The 25,138-nt window shown below is 37.4% G+C and overlaps 1 protein-coding gene and 41 non-coding genes across 42 annotated transcripts; 41 read left to right on the top strand and 1 right to left on the bottom strand.

Moving 5' to 3' along the window:
• Positions 1-888: 888 nt before the first annotated feature.
• LOC111444110 (mechanosensitive ion channel protein 1, mitochondrial-like) lies at positions 889-6,097 on the bottom strand. Its single transcript, XM_023082077.1, has 7 exons — positions 5,883-6,097; positions 4,254-5,142; positions 3,872-4,149; positions 3,421-3,521; positions 2,917-3,024; positions 1,860-2,081; positions 889-1,174 (listed from the first exon to the last, which is right to left on the bottom strand). Exons 2-7 carry the CDS (start codon positions 5,054-5,056, stop codon positions 1,085-1,087), a joined length of 1,602 nt encoding a protein of 533 aa, XP_022937845.1. The 5' UTR covers positions 5,057-5,142; positions 5,883-6,097; the 3' UTR covers positions 889-1,084.
• A 1,434-nt stretch (positions 6,098-7,531) lies between these two features.
• TRNAV-CAC lies at positions 7,532-7,605 on the top strand. Its single transcript has one exon. It is a non-coding gene; the product is annotated as a tRNA-Val (tRNA).
• A 92-nt stretch (positions 7,606-7,697) lies between these two features.
• TRNAV-CAC lies at positions 7,698-7,771 on the top strand. The gene has a single exon. It is a non-coding gene; the product is annotated as a tRNA-Val (tRNA).
• Positions 7,772-7,862: 91 nt separating this feature from the next.
• TRNAV-CAC lies at positions 7,863-7,935 on the top strand. Its single transcript has one exon. It is a non-coding gene; the product is annotated as a tRNA-Val (tRNA).
• A 319-nt stretch (positions 7,936-8,254) lies between these two features.
• On the top strand, positions 8,255-8,328 carry TRNAV-UAC. The gene has a single exon. It is a non-coding gene; the product is annotated as a tRNA-Val (tRNA).
• A 260-nt stretch (positions 8,329-8,588) lies between these two features.
• Positions 8,589-8,662, top strand: TRNAV-CAC. The gene has a single exon. It is a non-coding gene; the product is annotated as a tRNA-Val (tRNA).
• A 6,669-nt stretch (positions 8,663-15,331) lies between these two features.
• TRNAV-CAC lies at positions 15,332-15,405 on the top strand. The gene has a single exon. It is a non-coding gene; the product is annotated as a tRNA-Val (tRNA).
• Positions 15,406-15,491: 86 nt separating this feature from the next.
• Positions 15,492-15,565, top strand: TRNAV-CAC. The gene has a single exon. It is a non-coding gene; the product is annotated as a tRNA-Val (tRNA).
• A 2,217-nt stretch (positions 15,566-17,782) lies between these two features.
• Positions 17,783-17,856, top strand: TRNAV-CAC. Its single transcript has one exon. It is a non-coding gene; the product is annotated as a tRNA-Val (tRNA).
• An 85-nt stretch (positions 17,857-17,941) lies between these two features.
• On the top strand, positions 17,942-18,015 carry TRNAV-CAC. The gene has a single exon. It is a non-coding gene; the product is annotated as a tRNA-Val (tRNA).
• Positions 18,016-18,364: 349 nt separating this feature from the next.
• On the top strand, positions 18,365-18,438 carry TRNAV-CAC. The gene has a single exon. It is a non-coding gene; the product is annotated as a tRNA-Val (tRNA).
• Positions 18,439-18,655: 217 nt separating this feature from the next.
• On the top strand, positions 18,656-18,729 carry TRNAV-CAC. Its single transcript has one exon. It is a non-coding gene; the product is annotated as a tRNA-Val (tRNA).
• Positions 18,730-18,946: 217 nt separating this feature from the next.
• On the top strand, positions 18,947-19,020 carry TRNAV-CAC. Its single transcript has one exon. It is a non-coding gene; the product is annotated as a tRNA-Val (tRNA).
• An 85-nt stretch (positions 19,021-19,105) lies between these two features.
• Positions 19,106-19,181, top strand: TRNAV-CAC. The gene has a single exon. It is a non-coding gene; the product is annotated as a tRNA-Val (tRNA).
• Positions 19,182-19,373: 192 nt separating this feature from the next.
• TRNAV-CAC lies at positions 19,374-19,447 on the top strand. The gene has a single exon. It is a non-coding gene; the product is annotated as a tRNA-Val (tRNA).
• An 85-nt stretch (positions 19,448-19,532) lies between these two features.
• Positions 19,533-19,606, top strand: TRNAV-CAC. The gene has a single exon. It is a non-coding gene; the product is annotated as a tRNA-Val (tRNA).
• A 73-nt stretch (positions 19,607-19,679) lies between these two features.
• TRNAV-CAC lies at positions 19,680-19,753 on the top strand. Its single transcript has one exon. It is a non-coding gene; the product is annotated as a tRNA-Val (tRNA).
• Positions 19,754-19,826: 73 nt separating this feature from the next.
• Positions 19,827-19,900, top strand: TRNAV-CAC. The gene has a single exon. It is a non-coding gene; the product is annotated as a tRNA-Val (tRNA).
• Positions 19,901-19,973: 73 nt separating this feature from the next.
• TRNAV-CAC lies at positions 19,974-20,047 on the top strand. Its single transcript has one exon. It is a non-coding gene; the product is annotated as a tRNA-Val (tRNA).
• Positions 20,048-20,120: 73 nt separating this feature from the next.
• On the top strand, positions 20,121-20,194 carry TRNAV-CAC. Its single transcript has one exon. It is a non-coding gene; the product is annotated as a tRNA-Val (tRNA).
• A 59-nt stretch (positions 20,195-20,253) lies between these two features.
• Positions 20,254-20,327, top strand: TRNAV-CAC. Its single transcript has one exon. It is a non-coding gene; the product is annotated as a tRNA-Val (tRNA).
• Positions 20,328-20,412: 85 nt separating this feature from the next.
• On the top strand, positions 20,413-20,486 carry TRNAV-CAC. Its single transcript has one exon. It is a non-coding gene; the product is annotated as a tRNA-Val (tRNA).
• An 85-nt stretch (positions 20,487-20,571) lies between these two features.
• On the top strand, positions 20,572-20,645 carry TRNAV-CAC. The gene has a single exon. It is a non-coding gene; the product is annotated as a tRNA-Val (tRNA).
• An 85-nt stretch (positions 20,646-20,730) lies between these two features.
• On the top strand, positions 20,731-20,804 carry TRNAV-CAC. The gene has a single exon. It is a non-coding gene; the product is annotated as a tRNA-Val (tRNA).
• Positions 20,805-20,889: 85 nt separating this feature from the next.
• TRNAV-CAC lies at positions 20,890-20,963 on the top strand. Its single transcript has one exon. It is a non-coding gene; the product is annotated as a tRNA-Val (tRNA).
• Positions 20,964-21,048: 85 nt separating this feature from the next.
• TRNAV-CAC lies at positions 21,049-21,122 on the top strand. Its single transcript has one exon. It is a non-coding gene; the product is annotated as a tRNA-Val (tRNA).
• An 85-nt stretch (positions 21,123-21,207) lies between these two features.
• TRNAV-CAC lies at positions 21,208-21,281 on the top strand. The gene has a single exon. It is a non-coding gene; the product is annotated as a tRNA-Val (tRNA).
• A 73-nt stretch (positions 21,282-21,354) lies between these two features.
• Positions 21,355-21,428, top strand: TRNAV-CAC. The gene has a single exon. It is a non-coding gene; the product is annotated as a tRNA-Val (tRNA).
• Positions 21,429-21,513: 85 nt separating this feature from the next.
• Positions 21,514-21,587, top strand: TRNAV-CAC. The gene has a single exon. It is a non-coding gene; the product is annotated as a tRNA-Val (tRNA).
• Positions 21,588-21,672: 85 nt separating this feature from the next.
• Positions 21,673-21,746, top strand: TRNAV-CAC. The gene has a single exon. It is a non-coding gene; the product is annotated as a tRNA-Val (tRNA).
• An 85-nt stretch (positions 21,747-21,831) lies between these two features.
• Positions 21,832-21,905, top strand: TRNAV-CAC. The gene has a single exon. It is a non-coding gene; the product is annotated as a tRNA-Val (tRNA).
• Positions 21,906-21,990: 85 nt separating this feature from the next.
• TRNAV-CAC lies at positions 21,991-22,064 on the top strand. Its single transcript has one exon. It is a non-coding gene; the product is annotated as a tRNA-Val (tRNA).
• Positions 22,065-22,137: 73 nt separating this feature from the next.
• Positions 22,138-22,211, top strand: TRNAV-CAC. The gene has a single exon. It is a non-coding gene; the product is annotated as a tRNA-Val (tRNA).
• Positions 22,212-22,296: 85 nt separating this feature from the next.
• TRNAV-CAC lies at positions 22,297-22,370 on the top strand. Its single transcript has one exon. It is a non-coding gene; the product is annotated as a tRNA-Val (tRNA).
• Positions 22,371-22,443: 73 nt separating this feature from the next.
• On the top strand, positions 22,444-22,517 carry TRNAV-CAC. The gene has a single exon. It is a non-coding gene; the product is annotated as a tRNA-Val (tRNA).
• Positions 22,518-22,602: 85 nt separating this feature from the next.
• Positions 22,603-22,676, top strand: TRNAV-CAC. Its single transcript has one exon. It is a non-coding gene; the product is annotated as a tRNA-Val (tRNA).
• An 85-nt stretch (positions 22,677-22,761) lies between these two features.
• On the top strand, positions 22,762-22,835 carry TRNAV-CAC. Its single transcript has one exon. It is a non-coding gene; the product is annotated as a tRNA-Val (tRNA).
• Positions 22,836-22,894: 59 nt separating this feature from the next.
• On the top strand, positions 22,895-22,968 carry TRNAV-CAC. The gene has a single exon. It is a non-coding gene; the product is annotated as a tRNA-Val (tRNA).
• Positions 22,969-23,053: 85 nt separating this feature from the next.
• TRNAV-CAC lies at positions 23,054-23,127 on the top strand. Its single transcript has one exon. It is a non-coding gene; the product is annotated as a tRNA-Val (tRNA).
• Positions 23,128-23,212: 85 nt separating this feature from the next.
• Positions 23,213-23,286, top strand: TRNAV-CAC. The gene has a single exon. It is a non-coding gene; the product is annotated as a tRNA-Val (tRNA).
• An 85-nt stretch (positions 23,287-23,371) lies between these two features.
• On the top strand, positions 23,372-23,445 carry TRNAV-CAC. Its single transcript has one exon. It is a non-coding gene; the product is annotated as a tRNA-Val (tRNA).
• A 159-nt stretch (positions 23,446-23,604) lies between these two features.
• TRNAV-CAC lies at positions 23,605-23,678 on the top strand. The gene has a single exon. It is a non-coding gene; the product is annotated as a tRNA-Val (tRNA).
• Positions 23,679-25,138: the final 1,460 nt, after the last annotated feature.

The following is a 25,138-nucleotide window of genomic DNA, read 5'->3' as shown; positions in this document are numbered from 1 at the left end:
GTTTTGAATCCACGTTATCTTGCATCATATATTATATCATGATTTTAAACTATATAAATCTCATATATTTCTATATCATATGCATAGAGATACTTTTCTGTTATGATTAGTACAAACGCATATTTTACGACATTTTTGTTTACTATGATATTATGCGAGTCCTTTACCTCCGTGGTGTCCGACATCTCATTAGCCAGTGGTAGCTTGATGAGGCAAGCCCAAGGGGTATGTGAGCTTACTTAGCGGGCCCATGTGTGCGTGCTTGAGTTGGGTATAGGGAAATACTACACATCTAATCCTGTTTCGACTGAAAAGTTTCCTAAACCATGCCACAATGTTTTCAAAAGGATAGGTTCTATCATATCGCGTGTGTTTGCATTTTTCAACTTTACCGGGAAGAACATTTCTTAAAATACTTATGAAAGCCAAAATTTAGCAGTCCCTAAGTAAATTCAATAAAAAAAGGGATAGAGTCCAATAAAAAAAAATATATATCGTTTATTGCACTAGTTTTGGCAATTTGCTTATAGCTCAATAATAAAAAAAAAATAATAATAATAATAAAAAAAAAGTTAAATAAGGTTTGGGATATGGTATTAAGATATCATATCCCTAGTTCAATAAAAAAAAATCTAAAAATTCATTGTAACTCTAAGATCTGGGATATGGTATTAAGAAAAAAAAAGTTAATTAAGGTTGCGAAGTAGAGTCTAAAAATTGAAGCATATTCATCTTATCTTGCGAAATGAAAGGTACTAAATTAAAATGCGAAGTGTGAAAAAACATTTATATTAAACTTATCACTGTATAATAAAAATCAATGAAGAAAAAAGATATATAGATATAGATATATAGATATATATATACATACATATACATATATATATATATAATAGTAAGGCAAAATAATTTCGAGAAAATTGTAGAAACACCCTTAAATTGTGTACTCATTTCAATAATATCCCTCGAAAAAAACATCCTTGAAAATTTATGGCTGTCCAGTCACATCGTGGCATGGGAATAGCTTAAGATCAATCTCCATTAGTACGAGACTTACCTGAAAGTACGTTTGGCATCTTGTTCGTCAGTTACCCAAGGTTGCACCATTTTCCTTCATGATCTGTACTGACTGGAGGAGAATATCTTGCTCTGTTGAGAAAAGTTCTTCTTTACCCTACATAAATACAATTTTGAAGTATGAAACTCTAACGTTTGAAGGGACAACAAGTCGAGGAGTTCGAGGAGGATATGATGTTGAGGATTGTTGGGAGGGAGACCCACGTTAGCTAATTAAAGGAAAGATCATGGGTTTATAAGTAAGGAATACATCACCATTGGTATGCAAAGCCATGAGAGCTTATGCTCAAAGTGGACATTATCATCATACCATTGTGGAGATCTACGATTTCTAACATGGTATCAGAGCCATGCCCTTAACTTCGCCATGTCAAAAGAATCCTCAAATGTCGAACAAAGAAGTTGAGACCCACGAGAGTGTAGTCAAAGTGACTCAAGTGTCGAACAAAAGGTATACTTTGTTTGAGGACTCCAGAGAAAGGAGTTGAGCCTCAATTAAGGGGAGGTTGTGCAAGGGCTCCATAGGCCTTACAGGAGGCTCTATGGTGTACTTTGTTCGAGAGGAGGATTGTTGAGGATTGTTGGGAGGGAGTCCCACGTTGGTTAATTAAAAGAATGATCATGGATTTATAAGTAAGGAATACATATCCATTGGTACGAGGGATTTTGGGGAAGCCCAAAGAAAAGCCACGAGAGCTTGCTCAAAATGGACAATATCATACCATCGTAGAGAGGAGTATTGATTCCTAGCATATGACACTCAAAATATTAGACTGACTCACCATCCTTTTAAGGTTGCAACCAATTGTCAGCTCTGCATACGAACTTTCAATTTGAGAGAGGAAGCAATAAGGAGCCTCCTTGCCCAAGAATACCTTAGGGTGAGACCTAAGCATACTCTTAATATCATCTGATATCTTAGAAACCGTACTAAGATCAGCAACTTGGAAAGGAATTTTCTTTGTGATTGCACGCCATTGCGCCCGCGACTTATTTATAATTACCTGTAAATATTATAATCCCATTTAACCACGCAGTAAAATTGATCAAAATCACCATCTTAATCCAAGAAATCCATCGCAATCCTCAGCATAAATTCAAGAAACGGGTTGAAAAATGTGGGACCAAATGAACAAATACCTTCATTACATAATCAACTAAGAGATTCATGCGAAATCATTAAAACACAACAAATCATATGCCAAACATATCCCTGCATGAATTAAAGAATCAAACATAGATTAAATGATCTAGCATTACAGGAAAGTTTGCCGAGTGAAAGATAAGAACAATCGCCATTCGTGTCGTGACTACTGACCATCTCCAAGTCCGAAAAGTTGAATATTGGTCGATTTTTCTCCATACGGGAGCTAAAAATGGTATATTTTTTAATAAAATTTATAAAGATATCAAAATGGATAATTAACTTAATTTAGAAATCTACTTGCGAGACTACCAGAAAAATGAAGTTGGACGTATTCACATGCTCTTCATGAGGAAAGGCATCGAGAGGACAACAAATTTACTCTATCTTCTACACTAATTTCAAATAGAAAGCCAATATCACTTAAATCTCCATGATAACAAATGTATTTAATCATATTATTGGCAACACATCTTCATGACAACAAATGTACTTAATCAAGTTATTGGCAACATATGCATCGTTCGGCTATGGAAACTAATAGTCAAATATGCCTCGACTTTTAGTAAACAATTTAAATAAGGGAAGCGTCGTTCAGGAACAAAAATAAAACGACCATGAAGATAATGATGATATAGTAAATAAATAAAAAATCCAAGCACAAAAAAGCAAAAAAGAAAAAAAAGAAGATTCACCTGGCTAGAAAAGAGAGAATTTGGAACAACGATTGGGAATTTTTCAGCACTTAATAATGATGTCGTCATGAGGCCCATTTCCACCACTTGGCCTTCAATAGCACCAGCCTGCAAATGGAATTGCAAATCATTCGTTTTTGAAGTTGATGAGAAAGAACAAATAGAACAAATTTGCAGAAACAATCTATAAGTTTCCAGCAATTTGTTCAATGCCATCATCTCCCAGTAAATGCAAAGAGAGGTTAATGACTGAAAAGTACACATGGATTTGATAGTATACAAAGATGAATGTCATCTAAAAGACCAAGCATCATTGACGTATCAACTTCAGTGACGTTTTTATTAGGAGAATAAGAATGATAGTAGTCAAAGGAAAAAAAAAAAAAAAAATGAAGTCCCACTTCAAATCTTCCAACTTTTGTGGATCATATGTGCCCCAGCAATGCTAGATACAACTTGGTTCCTTGCCCAAAGATAAAAGAGAAAAAAGTATGATTTACACACCTTAATTGTATCTCCAAGTGAGAAGGGTTGTGAAAACTGCATTGTTAAGCCACTTAAAACATTTCCAAGTATATCCCTCGCAGCAAAAGCAGTGGCCACTCCTGCAAAGAAATCGGAGATTTAAATCATGCTATACATATTTCGAGTTATTAAAAATATGCAAGCCTGATTACCGCTCTAAAAATCGAAGCATATCATTACGAAGAACATGATTGTTATCTTGAGCATAACTCTACTCCACAACAATACAAAAAGAGCTACATTGGTAAGGTTCAATAATCAAGAGAAGAGTTTTCTCTCTTTTTTTATTTTAATTTGAAAAAAGAATGATGAACAATGTTAAACCTTCGGCCCTACCAATAAACCAATCAAGTGGAGGACACATGACAGCAAAGTAGGAATCAGTCAAACGAAAGTAAAACTGCAAAGCCATTTGGCAGCAAGCTCTCACCTCCAATGCCACCAACTGTCAACATAGATTGAACAGCCACCCCAGATGCCTCAGCCAAAGCCATTAATCCGATTGCAAATAGGCCAACAGATGAAACTTTGTCGAGGGTAAGTAACTTTTCCCGATCAAGCCCTGAAAAATTTTGGGAGGCCAATGCTCGAGAGAACACATTTGTTTTCCAGCGATAAATAAACCATACAAGAGAAAGGATGACAGCCCCCCTGCACGCCTGTGATACAAACTCTGATGCTATGGCAGTTGGTGCAACCATCTTGCCACTGCAAATCAAAGTTTAGACAAATGTTTCAAGCAAAGATCAAGCACACAGTCAACAAACCATTGTGTAATTAAAGAGAAATATGTTGAAGTTTGAGTCACTAACATTTGAGAAAATGCATAGAAGGTAACAAGATATCTCAAAGGATCCTCTAAGGCACCCCAAAAGCTTTTCTCATAGGGAATTTCCTCAATAGATGTGCTTCCAGAAAGTATGGCAACAGGACTTCGCATTGAATACTTGTGGAATCTCCTCAAAAGCCTAGGCATTACCACCCAAGCCAAAAGAGTAGCAGTTAAGGTCATACCAACAGGAGCAATTTCATTTTTCAGATATGGATGTGAATCTAAGAGCTTATCTACATGAGGAGAGAATTCATCAGACACTTCTCTAGCCTTCTGTCCGGTAAAAGATGCTGCATCGACAACACTCTGCCAGCCATCCTTGACTCTTTCAAGCCAGTCTCTTCCAACATCGGGGGGGTTACTGATATCCGCTTCAACACCAGAAGAAGCAAGTGGAACACCAGTATCTCCAGTAATATCCGCCTTCCTGCTAGAAGTTGATGAATAGAATCGAGGGTTTGACAGATAGCCAAGAGACGTAGGAGGGATAGTGTTCCAATATTTCACTGGTGATGCGGGGGAAAAAGTAGCAGCGGGATGTGTACCATAACTTGGTGTGTGTAGACAACATACAGAGGGTGCTCTTAGGAAACCAGTACGTGAGACGTTCTTCAAGCTGTGAGATTCATCTTTGTAGTATTGTTTATTTAGAACAACACTCAGTCTAAGAACTCGGTTAACATACTCAGAAATCTTTGTGTAAGACTTGCAATATTGAAATGAGCACGGATTCAAATAAGATTTGGAGGCACTATAAATCGAATTGAGAATGAAAAGCCTCATGCCAACCAGTTATACAATTCAGCACACGTCCAGTAAATTCCGTAAGAACCAAACTGAACTCAAGATTTATCAATTGAGTTCCAAAACTGCAAGAAAAAATATTCAGCTATGGAAATCCAAGAACAAATTGATTCAACATCACAAAGAATTCACAGCGAGACACATAATAGAAACACAACCAGCATAATTACTGGCTACAATTACATCCATGTACCCAAAACCATAATCTGGAAGCAAATAAATGGAAGAAAAATGAGAAAAAACATAAAAAAACCGAATCAAATGACTCAAATCACATCTCCTATCCTTGCTACACTGCCAGTAAAACAACAATCAAACACAAGTAACTGTTAAATTGAAACGAAATCTTCTCCACTATAATCTTGCAACTAGAACATACGTCTGCAGAAAGTTCAAAATCACTAACCTGTTATAGAGAAATCTGAATGAAGCAACAATTAGTTCTAATAACCTATTCAACTTGATTCAGATCCTTCCCCCGTCTCCATCCTTCGGGACTTCCTCTCTATATCTATACTTTCCTTTCACTATTGCAACTCTCCTTTTACTTTTCCCACGTCTTAGTCTCTCGATTCTGCTTTTTCCAACCACCCCCGAATTTTCGAACGTTCTTTACGAGTATCTTTCACCGTTTTTTGTTTATCATTTTGGAACAAACAGATTCAGAAAATTAATGTAATTAAACAAATGGATATAAATAAGGTTGAAATTGTTCAGTCAATCAATCAAGCTAGGAATTAAAAAGAAAAAAAAAATCAAACAGGAGAGTAGAAATTGGTCGAATAGATAGAGATTCGAAGAATACCAATAACAACAAGAGTGTAGAAGATCGAGGAAGACTGCAGCGGCACGAACAAAAAAAAGATCACGGCGGCGGCGGCGGCGGCATTGAAGAGGAGAGAAGCGGCGGCGACACTGAGCTGGCGAAACGGCGGAGGAGACGCCGTGCAGAAGACTAAGGTATGGCGTGGAGAACGAGTCAGGTATCAACTGGGTGAATTCTCTCCGATTAGACAGGATTTTAAATCCAACTAATTTTTAAAAATTATATATATATATATATATATATATATATATATATTATATTATATTTATTTGATTTTATAACAATTTTTAATAATTTATAAATTAACATTTTTTTTATTAAAAACAACAAAATTAATAAATAATCCAAACCATTTTATTGTTGGACAACTTATGTGATATATGATCGTGCATGTTCTGATCATGATTGTTACATGTGTTATGTGATATTATGCCATGTCAAGTTATAAATTATACTATGTTGTATTATGTCATGTTATATGTTGTGTTCTGATACGATTATGTCATGTTGTGGAACTATATTATAATTTCTATGATGCATAAACATCTCTATACTTTATAATATACATGTTCACCATGATATTATGTGAGCCCTTTTTCTCAGGTGTTCGGTAGTGTGAGCGTGCACTAACTCGACGAGCCATGTCTAGGGGGTAGATATACGAATCTACCTAGTGGGTCCATGTGTGTGTGTGAGGGTCGTGTGTAGATAAATACTACACATCCATGCACAAACTTAAAAGTGAAGCCTAAGATCATGCATAATGTTTTTATGAAAGGATAAATCCCATCGTATTGCATTTGATTGCATTTTCCCACCTCAACCGTGATGTTTCTTACTTAAAATACTCAAGTCACGTGTTACTCTTATTTTTCAAGTAAAGGTAAGACACCCTTGTACGGATGACGACATCACGCTGAAAACCATGAGATCAAAGTTAGGGTAGTTGCATTCAACCCCGGCCCTATAGTACATTAATGGGTATTTTAACCCTGGTGATATACATGATTTTGGTGATCGGTCATACACTCACATATTGACACAGCAAGAATAGTAAAGGTCTATCTAACATGAAAGCAAGTAAAAGGGGTTTGGAATGGGCATGCGGTCATAAGCAATACGTCTTGGACAAGCATGATCGGGACATTCGACATACGGCTATAGGCAACACGTCTTAGACAAGAATGACCATGACACGTGGCTCAATTTGTGAATTTTGTGTTGTCGTGCAAACAACCATAACCAAAGATATTTCTTGAACGTCATATATTGTAAGCAAGATTATTTAAGAAACAAATTTGAAACCCTAATCAAATCGACCATGTCTACGTGCCAATTACCATCATTTGAATTTTTTGTGGTCCACATTAGTATTCATTAAATGCGCTAATGTAGTAGTTTTCAAATTTAAAACATAGTTTTAATACAAGATCCAAATTTTGATTATGTATATCAAATTGAATACCTTCATTATAAATGGTATACTTTTTTTTGTATTAAATATTAGTTAAGAAGAAAAATAATTTGCATTCATAGAACACAAATGTTAATTTTCAGACACTAGCGGTCCTCAGTTCAAACTAAATATGAGTGTTGATTCGAGTTTAAAGTTTTAATTTAGACCTTCACCCTGGGTGGTGTAGTTGGTTATCATGCTAGTCTCACACACTAGAGGTCCTCGGTTCAAACCCGAGCTCAGACATTTTTGAAGTTAAATATTTACTTTTTTCTTAGAAATCTCAAGATATATGAGTGTTGGTTCGACTTCAAAGCGTTAATTTGGAGTCTTTGTTTGTCTGGGTGGTTTAGTTGGTTATCACACTAGTCTCACACACTAGAGGTTCTCGGTTCAAACCCAAGCTCAGACATACTTTTTTCTTAGAACATTCATAGTTTAAGAAATCTCTCGATATATGAGTGTTGGTTCGACTTCAAAGCGTTAATTTGAAGTCTTTGCTTGTCTGGGTGGTGTAGTTGGTTATCACGCTAGTCTCACACACTAGAGGTCCCCATTTGAACCTGGGCTCAGACATTATTAAAAATTATGTTTTTACTTTTTCCTTAACACCATTTTCACCATTTGAACCTGGGCTCAGACATTATTAAAAATTATGTTTTTACTTTTTCCTTAACACCATTTTCACTGTTGATACAAGTTCACATCATTATTTTGGAATCTCACCTTGTCTGGGTGGTGTAGTAGTTTTGGAATCTCACCTTGTCTGAGTGGTGTAGTTGGTTATCATTTTGAACCTGGGCTCAGACATTATTAAAATTATGTTTTTACTTTTTCCTTAACACCATTTTCACTGTTGTTTCGAGTTCATATCGTTATTTTGAAATCTCATCTTGTCTGGGTGGTGTAGTTGGTTATCACGCTAGTCTTACACACTAGAGGTCCCCAGTTCGAACCTGGGCTTAGACATTTATAAGATTAGGTTTAGTTTTCTAAATATAAGTGTTGATTCGAGTTCAAAGCATTCATTCAAACTTTTACCTTGTTTGGGTGCTGTAGTTGGTTATCACGCTAGTCTCACACACTAGAGGTCCCTGGTTCAAACTTTGAGCTCATACATTTTTTAAATTAAATATTTACTTTTTTTCTTAGAACATTCTTAGTTTAAGAAATCTCCCGATATATGAGTGTTGATTCGACTTAAAAGCATTAATTTGGAGTTTTTGCTTGTTTGTGTGGTGTAGTTGGTTATCACATTAGTCTCACACATTAAAGGTCCTTGGTTCAAACTCGAGCTCAAACATTTTTAAAATTAAATATTTACTTTTTTCTTAGAACATTCTTAGTTTAAGAAATCTCTCGATATGTAACGAAACTGAAAAGAAAAAAGAAAGGTCGTCGGCAGAACCGAAGATGCCTGAGTTTTTGCTCCCACACGACCCACAAAGGGCAGCAAAAGGCTGGGATGCCACAGAATTCAACCCCGACCTTCAGCCACCCCAAAATGACCTACAAAGAACAAAAACAGAGAAAAACAAAAAGGAACAGGAAGAAACCCGACGAAACTCTGGCGAGGCCAAACCGGCAGCAAAAGGCTGGGATGCCACAGAATTCAACCCCGACCTTCAGCCACCCCAAAACGACCTACAAAGAACAAAAACAGAGAAAAACAAAAAGGAACAGGAAGAAACCCGACGAAACTCTGGCGAGGCCAAACCATACGAAATCGACGTCGTTTTCGCTCCCACACGACCCACAAAGGGCGGCAGAAGGCTGGGATGCCACAGAATTCGACCCCGACCTTCAGCCACCCCAAAACGACCTACAAAGAACAAAAACAGAGAAAAACAAAATGGAACACGAAAAAACCCGACGAAACTCCGGCGAGGCCAAACCATACGAAATCGACGTCAAATACAAAGAACAAAAACAGAGAAAAATAAAAAGCAACAGGAAAAAATCCGACGAAACTCCGGCGAGGCCAAACCATACGAAATCGACGTCAAAACCTCCATTTTACTCCACAAACGTAATCTCAAAACCTTTTACACACATCAGGGGTAGATTTAGACGAATCCTTTACATTGAACACCGTCGGCAAGGGAGACGAAACGTCGAATTTCCGAACTTCTCCAGGTCCTAGAGTGTGAGGCCTTTATAAACCAAATCTATACCAAAAAGGGGGTTAGGGGGAAGAAGAGACTCGGGAACGGAGGAAAAAAGAGGGAAAAAGGACGTCGGAACGACGTTAACGAGGAGAGAGAAAAGTCGTTGGAAAAACGCGTAGGCAGCCGAGTGAAGAAGATGAAATCAGACCCGAGGGCCGAATCCCGCAACCCGAACCGAACCCAATCACCTTAGGTCAGCCCAGTACCCGACGGTTCCCGCGGCCCAGCCACTTCAGCCCAAAACCCGCAAGCCTAGTCCAATGCCCAACCCAGCCCACCTGCATTTTTCCTTCAGTTGGGTCGGCCTGTCACCCGTGAACGACCCGAAACCCACGAGCGACCCAATAACCCTGCCTCGACCCGAGACCCCTGTACACACGTCGCCCTCTGATTGTGCAACTTGGCACGTCTGCAGCGTGGCTCCGGCGGCTTAATCAGCTCGGCGGCGGCTTCTCGGCTCCTGCGGCTTATTCGGCTTGAAAAACCTATTTCCAGCCCGTTTGTCACCGTTTCGACCCTCTCAGACTTCATTTCGGCCCTGTTTAAGGTAAAATAGATTATTTAAGGTCGTATTTCACAAATTCAAGTTGGAAATTAATTATGTTTGTGAAATACTAACGAAAGTGACGAATGAACCAATAGAAACCAACCATCAATGGAAGCTAGAATGTCCACGAGGATCTAGGAGCTTACGTTATATTCTAGGGAGTACTTCGTCTAAGGCCTACCAAGTAAGTGGCTCACCCGTTGTAGGTTATGCGTTATTTGCTGTATGTTGGCACGTGTCCGTGGATTTGCACGTGTCATTAAATTGTATGCTAGTTTAATGTGCTTAAGTACGAAATCATGTGAACGTGAATGTATGCTATGTATGCTGCTTAGTTTGATGTGATATGTTATGCATGTGACGATATGTGGTCATTGAATGATTATGGCATGATTGTATGGAATATGTGAATGTAAACAGTATGAATTGTATAACATGAAACACGGTAAACTGTCTGGAATCATAACCCCGATAGGAATATGTATGAAATGTGAATTGAAAAATGAGAATGACATGAAGCATGGAACGTGACAGGGGGGTTATGATCATTAATGATAAATGTAGAAGTAAGGGGGGACCTCATGCATTATGCGTGTTCATGCATATGGGGGATACCCCCATCCCATCACGAGGGTACGGACGCGTACATCCAATGGGTTAGTATAGGTTGAGTTCGGTTTGCATCACTAGTATAGGTTAGTATAGGTTGAGTTGTATTTGCATAATAAAGCATAGGGTAGTGTAAGACATTCATTTCGGTTGTATTCCTTGTCCTTTATTTCAATAATGTTCTTTTCTTTTTCCCTTGTAATCATTTTCTCTTTCACGAGGTAATAAAAGGCGAGTGTAAGTCGCATTTATGAATAGGACCCATTTAATATATATTCCGCATTTCAAGGTATAGTAATGACTTTAGATTAAATAGGTAAAATTTAGGGTCGTTACACGATATATGAGTGTTGATTCGACTTCAAAGCATTAATTTAGAGTTTTTGTTTGTTTGGGTGGTGTAGTTGATTATCACGCTAGTCTCACACACTAAAGGTCCCTGGTTCAAACCCGAGCTCAGACTACATTCGTAGCTTAAGAAATCTCTCGATATACGAGTGTTGATTCGACTTCAAAGTGTTAATTTGGAGCCTTTGCTTGTTTGGGTGGTGTAGTTGGTTATCATGCTAGTCTCACACATTAGACGTATCCAATTCAAACCTGAGCTTAGACATTTTTTAAAATTAAATATTTACTTTTTTCTTAGAATATTCCTACTTTAAGGAATCTTCTGACATATGAGTGTCGATTCGACTTCAAAGTGTTAATTTAAAGTCTCTGCTTGTCCAGGAGGTGTAATTGGTTATGAAGCTAGTCTCACACGTTAGAGGTCCTTAGTTCAAACTTGAGCTCTAACATTTTTAAAATCATAATTTTACTTAAATATGAGTTTTGATTCGACTTCAAAACATTTATTGGCTAGTTTTTTTTTTAGGGAAGCAAGTTTTTAAGAAAGTGAGAAAGTTGAAATTAAGATTGAGTTAAAGTATTTAAAGTTTTCAACCTTAGTGTCTACCTGAATATTGATTTCAATGAAGCGTCAAGCCACAAACCTACTAAATGATTTATGTTGCTGATGAAATTTTAGAAGAAGACTCAATATGACATGATTATGTTATGTATGAAATTTGGTGATCATTAGATTATGATAATGGGTTAAACCAAGTGTAAGTGTAAAATGACTAAAATGCCCCTATAATTATGTACCACTAGCTTATGATCAAAGTTATTTCTAAATGACATGAAATTTGATGAGGAGGCTTATGTCATGTTGTAAATGGATTACACGAAGTTACAAGTCCATTGGAATACGTTGAAGAATTAAACCAAGATTTGAGGTGATAAATGACCAAAAGACTCTTACAAAGATTTTAAGATATTTTCAAGATCCTAGAAGACTTAAAATACTATAGAAAATTATATGAGACTCATTTATGATATTTAAGGTAAGTATGCAAGATTTTAAGGGGAGTATGACAACTTTGAAATGTGAACCAAAAGAAAAAGTACGAAACTACCCCTCAAGATACTCTATAAGAAATCAAGATTTTTATGAATGCTTAGTGGCAAGTTGCTTAGGAAAGAATTATGCATACAAAAAAAATGTCCATACTTTTTAAGAATTTTTCTTAGTTGTGCTTTAAGACTTAACAAAGAACTCTTAAAATGAGAACCCGAGTTATTCCAAGATAAGAGCACTTTGGAGGACGAAAGTTTCTTTTAGAGGCATCATGTAACCACGGTAATAATAATAATAAATAAATGATAATGATAATAATAATAGTAAAAATAACAAACAAGTAAATAAAAATAATTTTTTTAAAAAAAATGGTAACCTATCCTCTTACTCTTCACCGTCACAACTCTTCCAACTGGACCTATTACACGATCCAACTTCATCTACAAAATTGGAACGGGTCGGTTCAACCATCATTTGTAGAATTAGAAGTTGATATGATTGACAATTGAATAGTTGCACGGTTGAAGTTGGAAAACATTAAAATGTCAACAACAAGGTTTGAACCTACACAAGTGAAGATAAAGCCTAATAGATTTCAAGTTTATTTCTTTAATCACTCAAACATATCAACATTTGTTGAAAATTTTTATTGTTTTTTTTGTTTTAATTTTGCAATGGTCAATTGGTCAAAATTGACTTCATCATTTGTGGAGATTAAAGGGGATCGGGATTGAATCCCGTCCACAAACGTCTTTGTCGGGAGACTATAAATACCTACAATATGTTATGTAAAATTCAGATTTGTGGATGAATGTAATTCAGATCTCAAATTGAGACGTTTCCCTTAGAAATCCGAGCATCATATTTGCCATTTCTAAGTTTCAAGCAATTCTTGTGGTAGAATTGCACCCGAGCGATTTAATCAAGCCTTGATCAACTTCGATTGTGGAGTGATTCAATTTAGAACAAGGTTTCTAAATCTTGCTTCTAGATCTTCGATCGTAAGAGGTAATCTAATTCTAGCCTTATCTCTGGGTTGATCCAAATTTTGTATAAGGAGATGTTAATTACTTTGATTCAAGGGTTTTTGCTTCAACAAAAGCTTGGATCGTTGGGCTGAGGATTAGGGTTGTCTTATCAATTTGGTATCAGAGCGTAGGTTTACATTTTTGTGGCCGACTCTAGAATTGATTTTATCTTTCATTTTTGCTCTTGTTTATCTTTTCTTTAAATTTGTCCATTTATTTTCTTGTTGTCATTTCCGCCATTCTTCATCAACTTTTCACTTTGTTCTCATTCCTAAAGATCACGTTGAGATCTTGAAAAAAAAAATCTTATCATATTTGTTCTTACGATTGTGATTATAAACAATATTTATCATTTTTTTTTAGATCATTTGCATGTTTATTTGAAGATCAAATAAACTTCGATTCACATCTTTTTCTTCATCTATCTAAATCTAGAACCATTATGTTTGATATTTTTTTCTCATAATCTATGCTTGAAAATAACTTCTAAATTTCCTGAATTCTGTAAAAACGAGAGTTAGATCGTTCTTAAAATCTTCACGTCCTTTCTTTTTGAAATTTTTTTTTCAGTGTGCAATTATATCCAAAAATATCTTTTGTGTCCCTTATTTTTTTTTTGTTCACGTCTTGTTTTATTTTGTTGTTATTTCATAATTAACTTATCTTGATTGCCTTGCATAGCTTGCTACTATCAAAATTGCTTTACCGATATATTAGCCTACCTTGATCATAATTTAGTCACTTTCCTAAACAGCCTACCTTTGTGTGTATAAACACGAGTGTCCCTAAGTGTAAAATCAGTTAGTTGAGTGTGTGAGGTCCTAAACATATTCCACTGCTGTTTGTACAATCATGAACCAAGATGGAGGAAATGAAGAGGAGATCAATGAAGCTAGGTGGAGAGAAGCACAGGTCGAAACAATTACTCGTTTGAATCAAGTTATTAGTACATTGACTGACCGGATGGAACGAATTGAAATAGCCTTAGGTAATCTTAATGGGAGGGAAGTACTCTTGAATGAAGAAGTTGAAAATGAAGAAGATGACAATGTCACCTTTTTAGCGGGACATAGTCCTAGGGGAGGGAGAGATGTCGGTCGAGGGAGAGGAAGAGTCGGAAGAAGGGGTAGAGAAATTTTAGCACCAAAAAGAATTGAGAGGGAGTACCAGTATGAGAGAGAAAAAGAAAAAGAAGTCGGGGAGTAAAGCTAAAAATTCCAACTTTCGATGGGAGATCTGATCTAGAAAAGTATTTGCAATATGAGAGCAAAATTGAGCATGTCTTCGATTGCAACAATTTCAGTGAAGAAAGAAAGTTGAAGCTTCCAGTGGTTGAATTTTGTGATTACGCCATTATATGGTGAACATCTTTGAAATCAGAGTGGAGGAGAAATTATGAAGAACGTGGGAGGATTTGAAGACATTAATGAGAAAAAGCTACATTCCTAAGCATTATTCTCGAGTACTCAAGCAAAAACTCTATACTTTATAACAGGGATCCAAAAGTGTTGAAGAATATTACAAAGAAATGGAAACCCTTATGAATAGAACATGTATTGATGAAGATAAGGAAGATGAAATGGCTAGATTTCTTGGTGGGTTAAACCGACAACTTGCTCATCAAGTGGATAGGCAAGTGTACTTTGATATGCAAGAACTGTTACACCTTGCTGTCAAAATTAAAGGGCAACTAGCTTGGGAGTAGAACTCTAAGAGGTATGGTATTTCAAAGTCTACTACTTTCAACACTTGGAAAAAGAATGCAAATATTGAAATGATAGATTTCAAAGTTGGAGGCAAGTATGATCTTGACAAAAAGAACAAAGCTGAGACCTCCAAGGGTAAAGAGAAAGCGGAGGAATATAAGGAGATTCGAGAAAGAAATAGAGACATCAAATGTTGGAAATGTCAAGGAATTGGTCATCTTAGTTGTGAGAGTCATGATCATCAAGAATGGACAAGTTGTCACATATAGTGAGGAAAGTGACCATGATGAGCTAGTTGAAGAGGAAATCTAGGAGAATGAGGAGGAACTAGAAGATGAGAATCATTTGGTACTTTTAACCAGCAGACTTCTTAAAACTCAAGTTACATAGAAAGATGTTGATGATCAAAGAGGTCCCCAGTTCGAACCTGGCCTCAGACATTTTTAAAATTATGTTTCTAAACAACGTTTTCATTGTTGATTCGAGTTCAAATCGTTATTTTGGTTTCTCAGCTTGTCTGGGTGGTGTAGTCGGTTATCACGTTAGTCTCACACACTAGAGGTCTCTAGTTCAAACTTGGGCTCAGACATTTTTAAAATTATGTTTCTACTTTTTCCTGAACAACGTTTTCACTGTTGATTCGAGTTCAAATCGTTATTTTGGTTTCTCAGTTTGTTTGGGTGGTGTAGTTGGTTATCACGCTAGTCTCACACACTAGAGGTCCCCAGTTCAAACCTCGGCTTTTAAAATTATGTTTCTACTTTTGATTCGAGTTCAAATCATTATTTTGGAATCTCAGCTTATCTGGGTGGTGCAGTTGGTAGTCCCTAGTTTGAACCTAGGCTTAAACATTTTTAAGATTATGTTTTTACTTTTAACTTAACAACATTTTCACGGTTGATTTGAGTTCAAATTGTTATTTTAAAGGTAGTCCCCAATTTGAACTTCTTTTAACTTAACGACATTTTCACTGTTGATTCGAGTTCAAATTGTTATTTTAAAAGCTTCATGACTTAACAAAGAACTCTCAGAATGAGAACCCGAATTATTCCAAGATTAGAGCACTTTGGAGGACGAAAGTTACTTTTAGAGGCATGATGTAACTACCGTGGTAATAATAATAATAATAATAATAATAATAAATAAATAAATAAATGATAATGATAATAATAATAGTAAAAATAACAAACATGTAAATAATAATATCAATAAAAAAAATTGTAATCAATCCTCTTACTATTCACCATCCCAACTCTTTTCAAATTATCTCTCTTCAACCAATTCCTCTATGAAAATTCGGTAACCTCTCCCTCTCATTCTTCATCGTATCCGAGTTCGACTGACGAAGTCGTTGCTCCTCCCTACCCGATAGTTCCGATACGCCCACACTCATCCACAACAACTGCACCACCTCCTCCAACGACTCGACTGCTCTAGCAGCATCGTATTCAACCTCTGGTGGTTTTGACCTACGAGCTAGCCGGCGACGAGATTTCTTCGCAACGGTTTCATCTGCACAACAGTACAGTGCTTTTTGGGAGGTCGACAATGGGAGAATCCCACATTGGTTGGGGAGAAGAACGAAACACCCTTTATAAGGGTGTGCAAACCTTTCTGTGGCAGACGCATTTTAAAGTCTTGAGGGGAATCCCGAAAGAAAAAGCCCAAAGAGGACAATATCTACTAGCTGTAGACTTGAGCGTTACAAATGGTATTAGAGCCAGACACTAGACGATGTGCCAGCGAGGAGGCTGTACCCTGAAGAGGGTAGATATGAGGCGGTGTTCCAATAAGGACGCGAGGCCTCGAACGGGGTAGATTTTATGGGGTCCCACTTCGATTGGAGAAAAGAACGAGTGCCAGCGAGAACGCTGGGCCCCAAAGAGAGGTGAATTGTAAAGATGGTATCAGAGCCCAACATCGGACGATGACCTTGTGCCAACGCAAGTAAATATTGTTTTCCATAGAATGAAATGTAGGAGAGAGAATTTACCCATCGAGTTCTTGGACTCTACTCTCAAGAAATATGCACGAATGGAGACATTGAACATGAGAAACAGATGATGCAAAGGCAAGCGGATGCATTTCAGAATCAAATACAGATTTTGGTGAATTGGATAATGGGAAGCCATTTTTGTGGAGGCTGACTTGATTTCAAAGTTCAAAAATCGAAATTTCACTAAGGATAAATTGGTGACACCATCTTAAGCTAATTAATTAAGTGACCCTTCCGTCGTAGGTTCTGAGTATATGTTACATGTTGGCACGTGTCCGTAGCTTCACTCGTGTAATAAGTTGTATGTTTAGATCATTTTGATTTAATACGTAAATGTTATGCAGTGCGATATCATGCTCTCTTTGAATGAATTGATATGCGTTATGATGTATGTCTTATAATATGTTTAGATTGCATTAAGTGACTATTATGAATACCTGCAGTATGATTTGCACGTTATGAACTGTTATGTTGGAAACATGAAAATATTAAGTTATGTCTTGTGAATTGCATGTATAGCATGATATGAATGACATGAAATATAACTTCGGTAGAAATATTTCCACGGTTGATTCAAGTTTAAATTGTTATTTTTGAATTTCATACCCTAGTCTCACACATTAGAGGTCCCTCAGTTCAAACTTAAACTCACATTTTTCAAATTATATTTTTACTTTTATCTTAACAACATTTTCACCTAACAACATTATCACCGCACGCAATCTGGGTGGTGTAATTGGTTATCACAGTAGTCTCATACACGAGTGGTCTCCAATTCGAACATGGGCTCAGTCTTAAAATTATGTTTTTTACTTTTTCCTTAACAACATTTTCACTTCACTCTATCTAGGTGGTAGTCTCACACACTAGAGGTCCCTAGTTCGAACCTGGGCTCCGACATTATGTTTTTAACTTAACAACATTTTCAAAGTTGATTCGAGTTCAGATCATTATTTTGGAATCTTAGCTTGTCTGGGTGGTGTAGTCGGTTATCACGCTAGTCTCACACACTAGAGGTCCCCAATTCGAACTTGGGCTCAGATATTTTTAACATTATGTTTTTACTTTTAACTTAACAACATTTTCACAGTTGATTCGAGTTCAGATCATTATTTTGGAATCTGAGCTTGTCTGGGTGGTGTAGTCGGTTATCACGCTAGTCTCACACACTGGAGGTCCCCAGTTCGAACCTGGGCTCAGACATTTTTAACATTATGTTTTTACTTTTAACTTAACAACATTTTCACAGTTGATTCGAGTTCAGATCATTATTTTGGAATCTTAGCTTGTCTGGGTGGTGTAGTCGGTTATCACGCTAGTCTCACACACTAGAGGTCCCAATTCGAACCTCGGCACTTTTAACTTAACAACATTTTCACAGATGATTCGAGTTCAGATCATTATTTTGGAATCTGAGCTTGTCTGGGTGGTGTAGTCGGTTATCACGCTAGTCTCACACACTAGAGGTCCCAATTCGAACCTCGGCACTTTTAACTTAACAACATTTTCACAGATGATTCGAGTTCAGATCATTATTTTGGAATCTTAGCTTGTTTGGGTGGTGTAGTCGGTAATCACACTAGTCTCACACACTAGAGGTCCCCAATTCGAACTTGGGCTCAGATATTTTTAACATTATGTTTTTACTTTTAACTTAACAACATTTTCACAGTTGATTCGAGTTCAGATCATTATTTTGGAATCTTAGCTTGTCTGGGTGGTGTAGTCGGTTATCACGCTAGTCTCACACACTAGAGGTCCCAATTCGAACCTCGGCACTTTTAACTTAACAACATTTTCACAGATGATTCGAGTTCAGATCATTATTTTGGAATCTTAGCTTGTCTGGGTGGTGTAGTCGGTTATCACGCTAGTCTCACACACTAGAGGTCCCCAGTTCGAACCTGGGCTCAGACATTTTGAACATTATGTTTTTACTTTTAACTTAACAACATTTTCACAGTTGATTCGAGTTCAAATCATTCTTTTGGAATCTTAGCTTGTCTCGGTGGTGTAGTCGGTTATCACGCTAGTCTCACACACTAGAGGTCCCAATTCGAACCTCGGCACTTTTAACTTAACAACATTTTCACAGATGATTCGAGTTCAGATCATTATTTTGGAATCTTAGCTTGTCTGGGTGGTGTAGTCGGTTATAACGCTAGTCTCACACACTAGAGGTCCCCAATTCGAACCTGGGCTCAGGCATTTTTAACATTATGTTTTTACTTTTAACTTAACAACATTTTCACAGTTGATTCGAGTTTAGATCATTATTTTGGAATCTTAGCTTGTCTGGGTGGTGTAGTCGGTTATCACGCTAGTCTCACACACTAGAGGTCCCCAGTTCGAACCTGGGCTCGTTGATTCGAGTTCAGATCATTATTTTGGAATTTTAGCTTGTTTGGGTGGTGTAGTCGGTTATCACGCTAGTCTCACACAATAGAGATCCCCAATTCGAACCTGGGCTAAGAGATTTTTAAAATTATGTTTTTACTTTTAACTTTACAACATTTTCACAGTTGATTCGAGTTCAGAACATTATTTTGAAATCTTAGCTTGTTTGGGTGGTGTAGTCGGTAATCACACTAGTCTCACACACTAGAGGTCCCCAATTCGAACCTGGGCTCAGACATTTTTAACATTATGTTTTTACTTTTAACTTAACAACATTTTCACAGGTGATTCGAGTTCAGATCATTATTTTGGAGTCTTAGCTTGTCTGAGTGGTGTAGTCGGTTATCACGCTAGTCTCACACACTAGAGGTCCCCAGTTCGAACCTGGGGTCAGACATTTTTAACATTATGTTTTTACTTTTAACTTAAAAACATTTTCACTGTTGATTCGAGTTCAGATCATTCTGCTTGTCTGGGTGGTGTAGTCGGTTATCACGCTAGTCTCACACACTAGAGGTCCCCAGTTCGAACCTGGGCTCAGACATTTTTAACATTATGTTTTTACTTTTAACTTAAAAACATTTTCACTGTTGATTCGAGTTCAGATCATTCTGCTTGTCTGGGTGGTGTAGTCGGTTATCACGCTAGTCTCACACACTAGAGGTCCCCAGTTCGAACCTGGGCTCAGAGATTTTTAACATTATGTTTTTACTTTTAACTTGAAAACATTTTCACTGTTGATTCAAGTTTAGATTATTCTGCTTGTCTGGGTGGTGTAATCGGTTATCACGCTAGTCTCACACACTAGAGGTCCTCAGTTCGAACCTGGGCTCAGACATTTTTAACATTATGTTTTTACTTTTAACTTAAAAACATTTTCACTGTTGATTCGAGTTCAGATCATTCTGCTTGTCTGGGTGGTGTAGTCGGTTATCACGCTAGTCTCACACACTAGAGGTCCCCAGTTCGAACCTGGGCACTTTTAACTTAACAACATTTTCACAGTTGATTCGAGTTCAGATCATTATTTTGGAATCTTAGCTTGTTTGGGTGGTGTAGTCGGTTATCACGCTAGTCTCACACACTAGAGGTCCTCAGTTCGAACCTGGGCTCAGACATTTTTAACATTATGTTTTTACTTTTAACTTAACAACATTTTCACAGTTGATTCGAGTTCAGATCATTATTTTGGAATTTTAGCTTGTTTGGGTGGTGTAGTCGGTTATCACGCTAGTCTCACACACTAGAGGTCCCCAGTTCGAACCTGGGCTCAGACATTTTTAAAATTATGTTTTTACTTTTAACTTAACAACATTTTCACAGTTGATTCGAGTTCAGATCATTATTTTGGAATTTTAGCTTGTTTGGGTGGTGTAGTCGGTTATCACGCTAGTCTCACACACTAGAGGTCCCCAGTTCGAACCTGGGCTCAGACATTTTTAACATTATGTTTTTACTTTTAACTTAACAACATTTTCACAGTTGATTCGAGTTCAGATCATTATTTTGGAATTTTAGCTTGTTTGGGTGGTGTAGTCGGTTATCACGCTAGTCTCACACACTAGAGGTCCCCAGTTCGAACCTGGGCTCAGACATTTTTAACATTATGTTTTTACTTTTAACTTAACAACATTTTCACAGTTGATTCGAGTTCAGATCATTATTTTGGAATTTTAGCTTGTTTGGGTGGTGTAGTCGGTTATCACGCTAGTCTCACACACTAGAGGTCCCCAGTTCGAACCTGGGCTCAGACATTTTTAACATTATGTTTTTACTTTTAACTTAACAACATTTTCACAGTTGATTCGAGTTCAGATCATTATTTTGGAATCTTAGCTTGTTTGGGTGGTGTAGTCGGTTATCACGCTAGTCTCACACACTAGAGGTCCCCAGTTCGAACCTGGGCTCAGACATTTTTAACATTATGTTTTTACTTTTAACTTAACAACATTTTCACAGTTGATTCGAGTTCAGATCATTATTTTGGAATCTTAGCTTGTTTGGGTGGTGTAGTCGGTTATCACGCTAGTCTCACACACTAGAGGTCCCCAGTTCGAACCTGGGCTCAGACATTTTTAACATTATGTTTTTACTTTTAACTTAAAAACATTTTCACTGTTGATTCGAGTTCAGATTATTCTGCTTGTCTGGGTGGTGTAGTCGGTTATCACGCTAGTCTCACACACTAGAGGTCCCCAGTTCGAACCTGGGCTCAGACATTTTTAACATTATGTTTTTACTTTTAACTTAACAACATTTTCACAGTTGATTCGAGTTCAGATCATTATTTTGGAATTTTAGCTTGTTTGGGTGGTGTAGTCGGTTATCACGCTAGTCTCACACACTAGAGATCCCCAGTTCGAACCTGGGCTAAGACATTTTTAAAATTATGTTTTTACTTTTAACTTAACAACATTTTCACAGTTGATTTGAGTTCAGAACATTATTTTGAAATCTTAGCTTGTTTGGGTGGTGTAGTCGGTAATCACACTAGTCTCACACACTAGAGTTCCCCAGTTCGAACTTGGGCTCAGACATTTTTAACATTATGTTTTTACTTTTAACTTAACAACATTTTCACAGGTGATTCGAGTTCAGATCATTATTTTGGAGTCTTAGCTTGTCTGGGTGGTGTAGTCGGTTATCACGCTAGTCTCACACACTAGAGGTCCCCAGTTCGAACCTGGGCTCAGACATTTTTAACATTATGTTTTTACTTTTAACTTAACAACATTTTCACAGTTGATTCGAGTTCAGATCATTATTTTGGAGTCTTAGCTTGTCTGGGTGGTGTAGTCGATTATCACGCTAGTCTCACACACTAGAGGTCCCCAGTTCGAACCTGGGCTCAGACATTTTTAACATTATGTTTTTACTTTTAACTTAAAAACATTTTCACTGTTGATTCGAGTTCAGATCATTCTGCTTGTCTGGGTGGTGTAGTCGGTTATCACGCTAGTCTCACACACTAGAGGTCCCCAGTTCGAACCTGGGCTCAGACATTTTTAACATTATGTTTTTACTTTTAACTTAACAACATTTTCACAGTTGAATTGAGTTCAGATCATTATTTTGGAATTTTAGCTTGTCTGGGTGGTGTAGTCGGTTATCACGCTAGTCTCACACACTAGAGGTCCCCAGTTCGAACCTGGGCTCAGACATTTTTAACATTATGTTTTTACTTTTAACTTAAAAACATTTTCACTGTTGATTCGAGTTCAGATTATTCTGCTTGTCTGGGTGGTGTAGTCGGTTATCACGCTAGTCTCACACACTAGAGGTCCCCAGTTCGAACCTGGGCTCAGACATTTTTAACATTATGTTTTTACTTTTAACTTAACAACATTTTCACAGTTGAATTGAGTTCAGATCATTATTTTGGAATTTTAGCTTGTCTGGGTGGTGTAGTCGGTTATCACGCTAGTCTCACACACTAGAGGTCCCCAGTTCGAACCTGGGCTCAGACATTTTTAACATTATGTTTTTACTTTTAACTTAACAACATTTTCACAGTTGATTCGAGTTCAGATCATTATTTTGGAATCTTAGCTTGTCTGGGTGGTGTAGTCGGTTATCACGCTAGTCTCACACACTAGAGGTCCCCAGTTCGAACCTGGGCACTTTTAACTTAACAACATTTTCACAGTTGATTCGAGTTCAGATCATTATTTTGGAATCTCAGCTTGTCTGGGTGGTGTAGTCGGTTATCACGCTAGTCTCACACACTAGAGGTCCCCAGTTCGAACCTGGGTTCAGACATTTTTAAAATTATGTTTCTACTTTTAACTTAACAACATTTTCACAGTTGATTCGAGTTCAGATCATTTTTTTGGAATCTTAGCTTGTCTGGGTGGTGTAGTCGGTTATCACGCTAGTCTCACACACTAGAGGTCCCCAGTTCGAACCTGGGCTCAGACATTTTTAACATTATGTTTTTACTTTTAACTTAACAACATTTTCACAGTTGATTCGAGTTCAGATCATTATTTTGGAATTTTAGCTTGTTTGGGTGGTGTAGTCGGTTATCACGCTAGTCACACACACTAGAGATCCCCAGTTCGAACCTGGGCTAAGACATTTTTAAAATTATGTTTTTACTTTTAACTTAACAACATTTTCACAGTTGATTCGAGTTCAGAAAATTATTTTGAAATCTTAGCTTGTTTGGGTGGTGTAGTCGGTAATCACACTAGTCTCACACACTAGAGGTCCCCAGTTCGAACCTGGGCTCAGACATTTTTAACATTATGTTTTTACTTTTAACTTAACAACATTTTCACAGGTCCCCAGTTCGAACCTGGGCTCAGACATTTTTAACATTATGTTTTTACTTTTAACTTAACAACATTTTCACAGGTGATTCGAGTTCAGATCATTATTTTGGAGTCTTAGCTTGTCTGGGTGGTGTAGTCGGTTATCACGCTAGTCTCACACACTAGAGGTCCCCAGTTCGAACCTGGGCTCAGACATTTTTAACATTATGTTTTTACTTTTAACTTAAAAACATTTTCACTGTTGATTCGAGTTCAGATCATTCTGCTTGTCTGGGTGGTGTAGTCGGTTATCACTCTAGTCTCACACACTAGAGGTCCCCAGTTCGAACCTGGGCACTTTTAACTTAACAACATTTTCACAGTTGATTCGAATTCAGATCATTATTTTGGAACATACGTTTAAGAATTAAACCAAGATTTGAGGTGTTAAATGACCAAAAGACTCTTATGAAGATTCTAAGATGTTTTCAAGATCGCAGAAGACACTCATTTATGATATTAACGGTAAGTATGCAAGATTTTAAGGGGACTATGACAACTTTAAAATGGGAACCAAAAGGAAAGGGGTAAGAAACTACCCCTCAAAATACTTTATAAGAAATCAAGGTTTTTATGAATGCTAAGTGACAAGTTGCTTAGGAAAGAATTATGCATACAAAGAAATGTCGACATACTTGTTAAGAATTTTTCTTAGTTGTGCTTCAAGACTTAACAAAGAACTCTTAGAATGAGAACCCGAGTTATTCCAAGATTAGAACACTTTGGAGGACGAAAGTTTCTTTTAGAGACGTGATGTAACCATCATAATAATAATAATAATAACAAATAAATAAATAAATAAATAAATGATAATGATAATAATAATAGTAAAAAAAAAAACAAATAAATAAATAATAATAATTAAAAAAAAAATGATGATCGATCCCTCTTGCTCTTTCTACCACCACAACTCTTTCCCATTATCCCTCTTCAACCAATTCCCCTCTGGAAACTTTGTGACCTCTCCCTCTCGTTGTTCGACGTATCCCAATTCGACTGACGAAGTTGTTGCCCTGCCCGATAGTTCCGCTACGCCCACACTCCTCCATAACAACTACAACACCTCCAACGGCTCGACTGCTCTAGCAGAGTCGTATTCAGCTTCTGGTGGTTATGATCGACGAGATTTCCTGGCGACATGTTCATCTACACAACAATACAGTGCTTTTTGGGAGGTCGACAATGTGAGAACCCACATTGATTGGGGAGGAAAACGAAGCACCCTTTATAAGGGTGTACAAACCTTTCCTTGGTAGACTCGTTTTAAAGTCTTGAGGGGAAGCCCGAAAGGGAGCCCAAAGAGGACAATATCTGCTAGAGGTGGACTTGGGCCATTACAAATGGTATCAAAGCCAAACACTAGACGATGTGCCAGCGAGGAGGCTGCACTCCGAAGGGGTAGACATGAGGCAGTGTGCCAATAAGGACGCTAGGGGCCTCAAACGAGGTGGATTTGATGGGGGTCCCACATCGATTGGAGAAAGGAACGATTGCCAGCGAGGACGCTGGGCCCCGAAGGGGGGTGGATTGTGAGATGGTATCAGAGCTAGACACTGGATGATGTGTCAGTGAGAAGGCTCTTCCCCGAAGAGGGTAGATATGAGGTGATGTGCCAA

Source organism: Cucurbita moschata, unplaced genomic scaffold (genome assembly GCF_002738365.1).
Source record: "Cucurbita moschata cultivar Rifu unplaced genomic scaffold, Cmos_1.0 Cmo_Scf00006, whole genome shotgun sequence".
Lineage (NCBI taxonomy): Eukaryota > Viridiplantae > Streptophyta > Magnoliopsida > Cucurbitales > Cucurbitaceae > Cucurbita > Cucurbita moschata.
The sequence above is the reverse complement of the archived record's forward strand: the minus strand, read 5'-3'. Positions and strand labels throughout refer to the sequence as shown.

What these genes read in the sequence shown, in the direction of transcription:
- LOC111444110 (XM_023082077.1), bottom strand. Translation starts at nt 5,056, where the DNA reads ATGAGGCTTTTCATTCTCAATTCGATTTATAGTGCCTCCAAATCTTAT. An exon ending in ATTCTCTCTTTTCTAGCCAG is followed by an intron (nt 2,082 to 2,916) that starts GTGAATCTTCTT and finishes TAATATTTACAG; the next exon opens with GTAATTATAAATAAGTCGCG. An exon ending in GTTGCAACCTTAAAAGGATG is followed by an intron (nt 1,175 to 1,859) that starts GTGAGTCAGTCT and finishes GTATTTATGTAG; the next exon opens with GGTAAAGAAGAACTTTTCTC.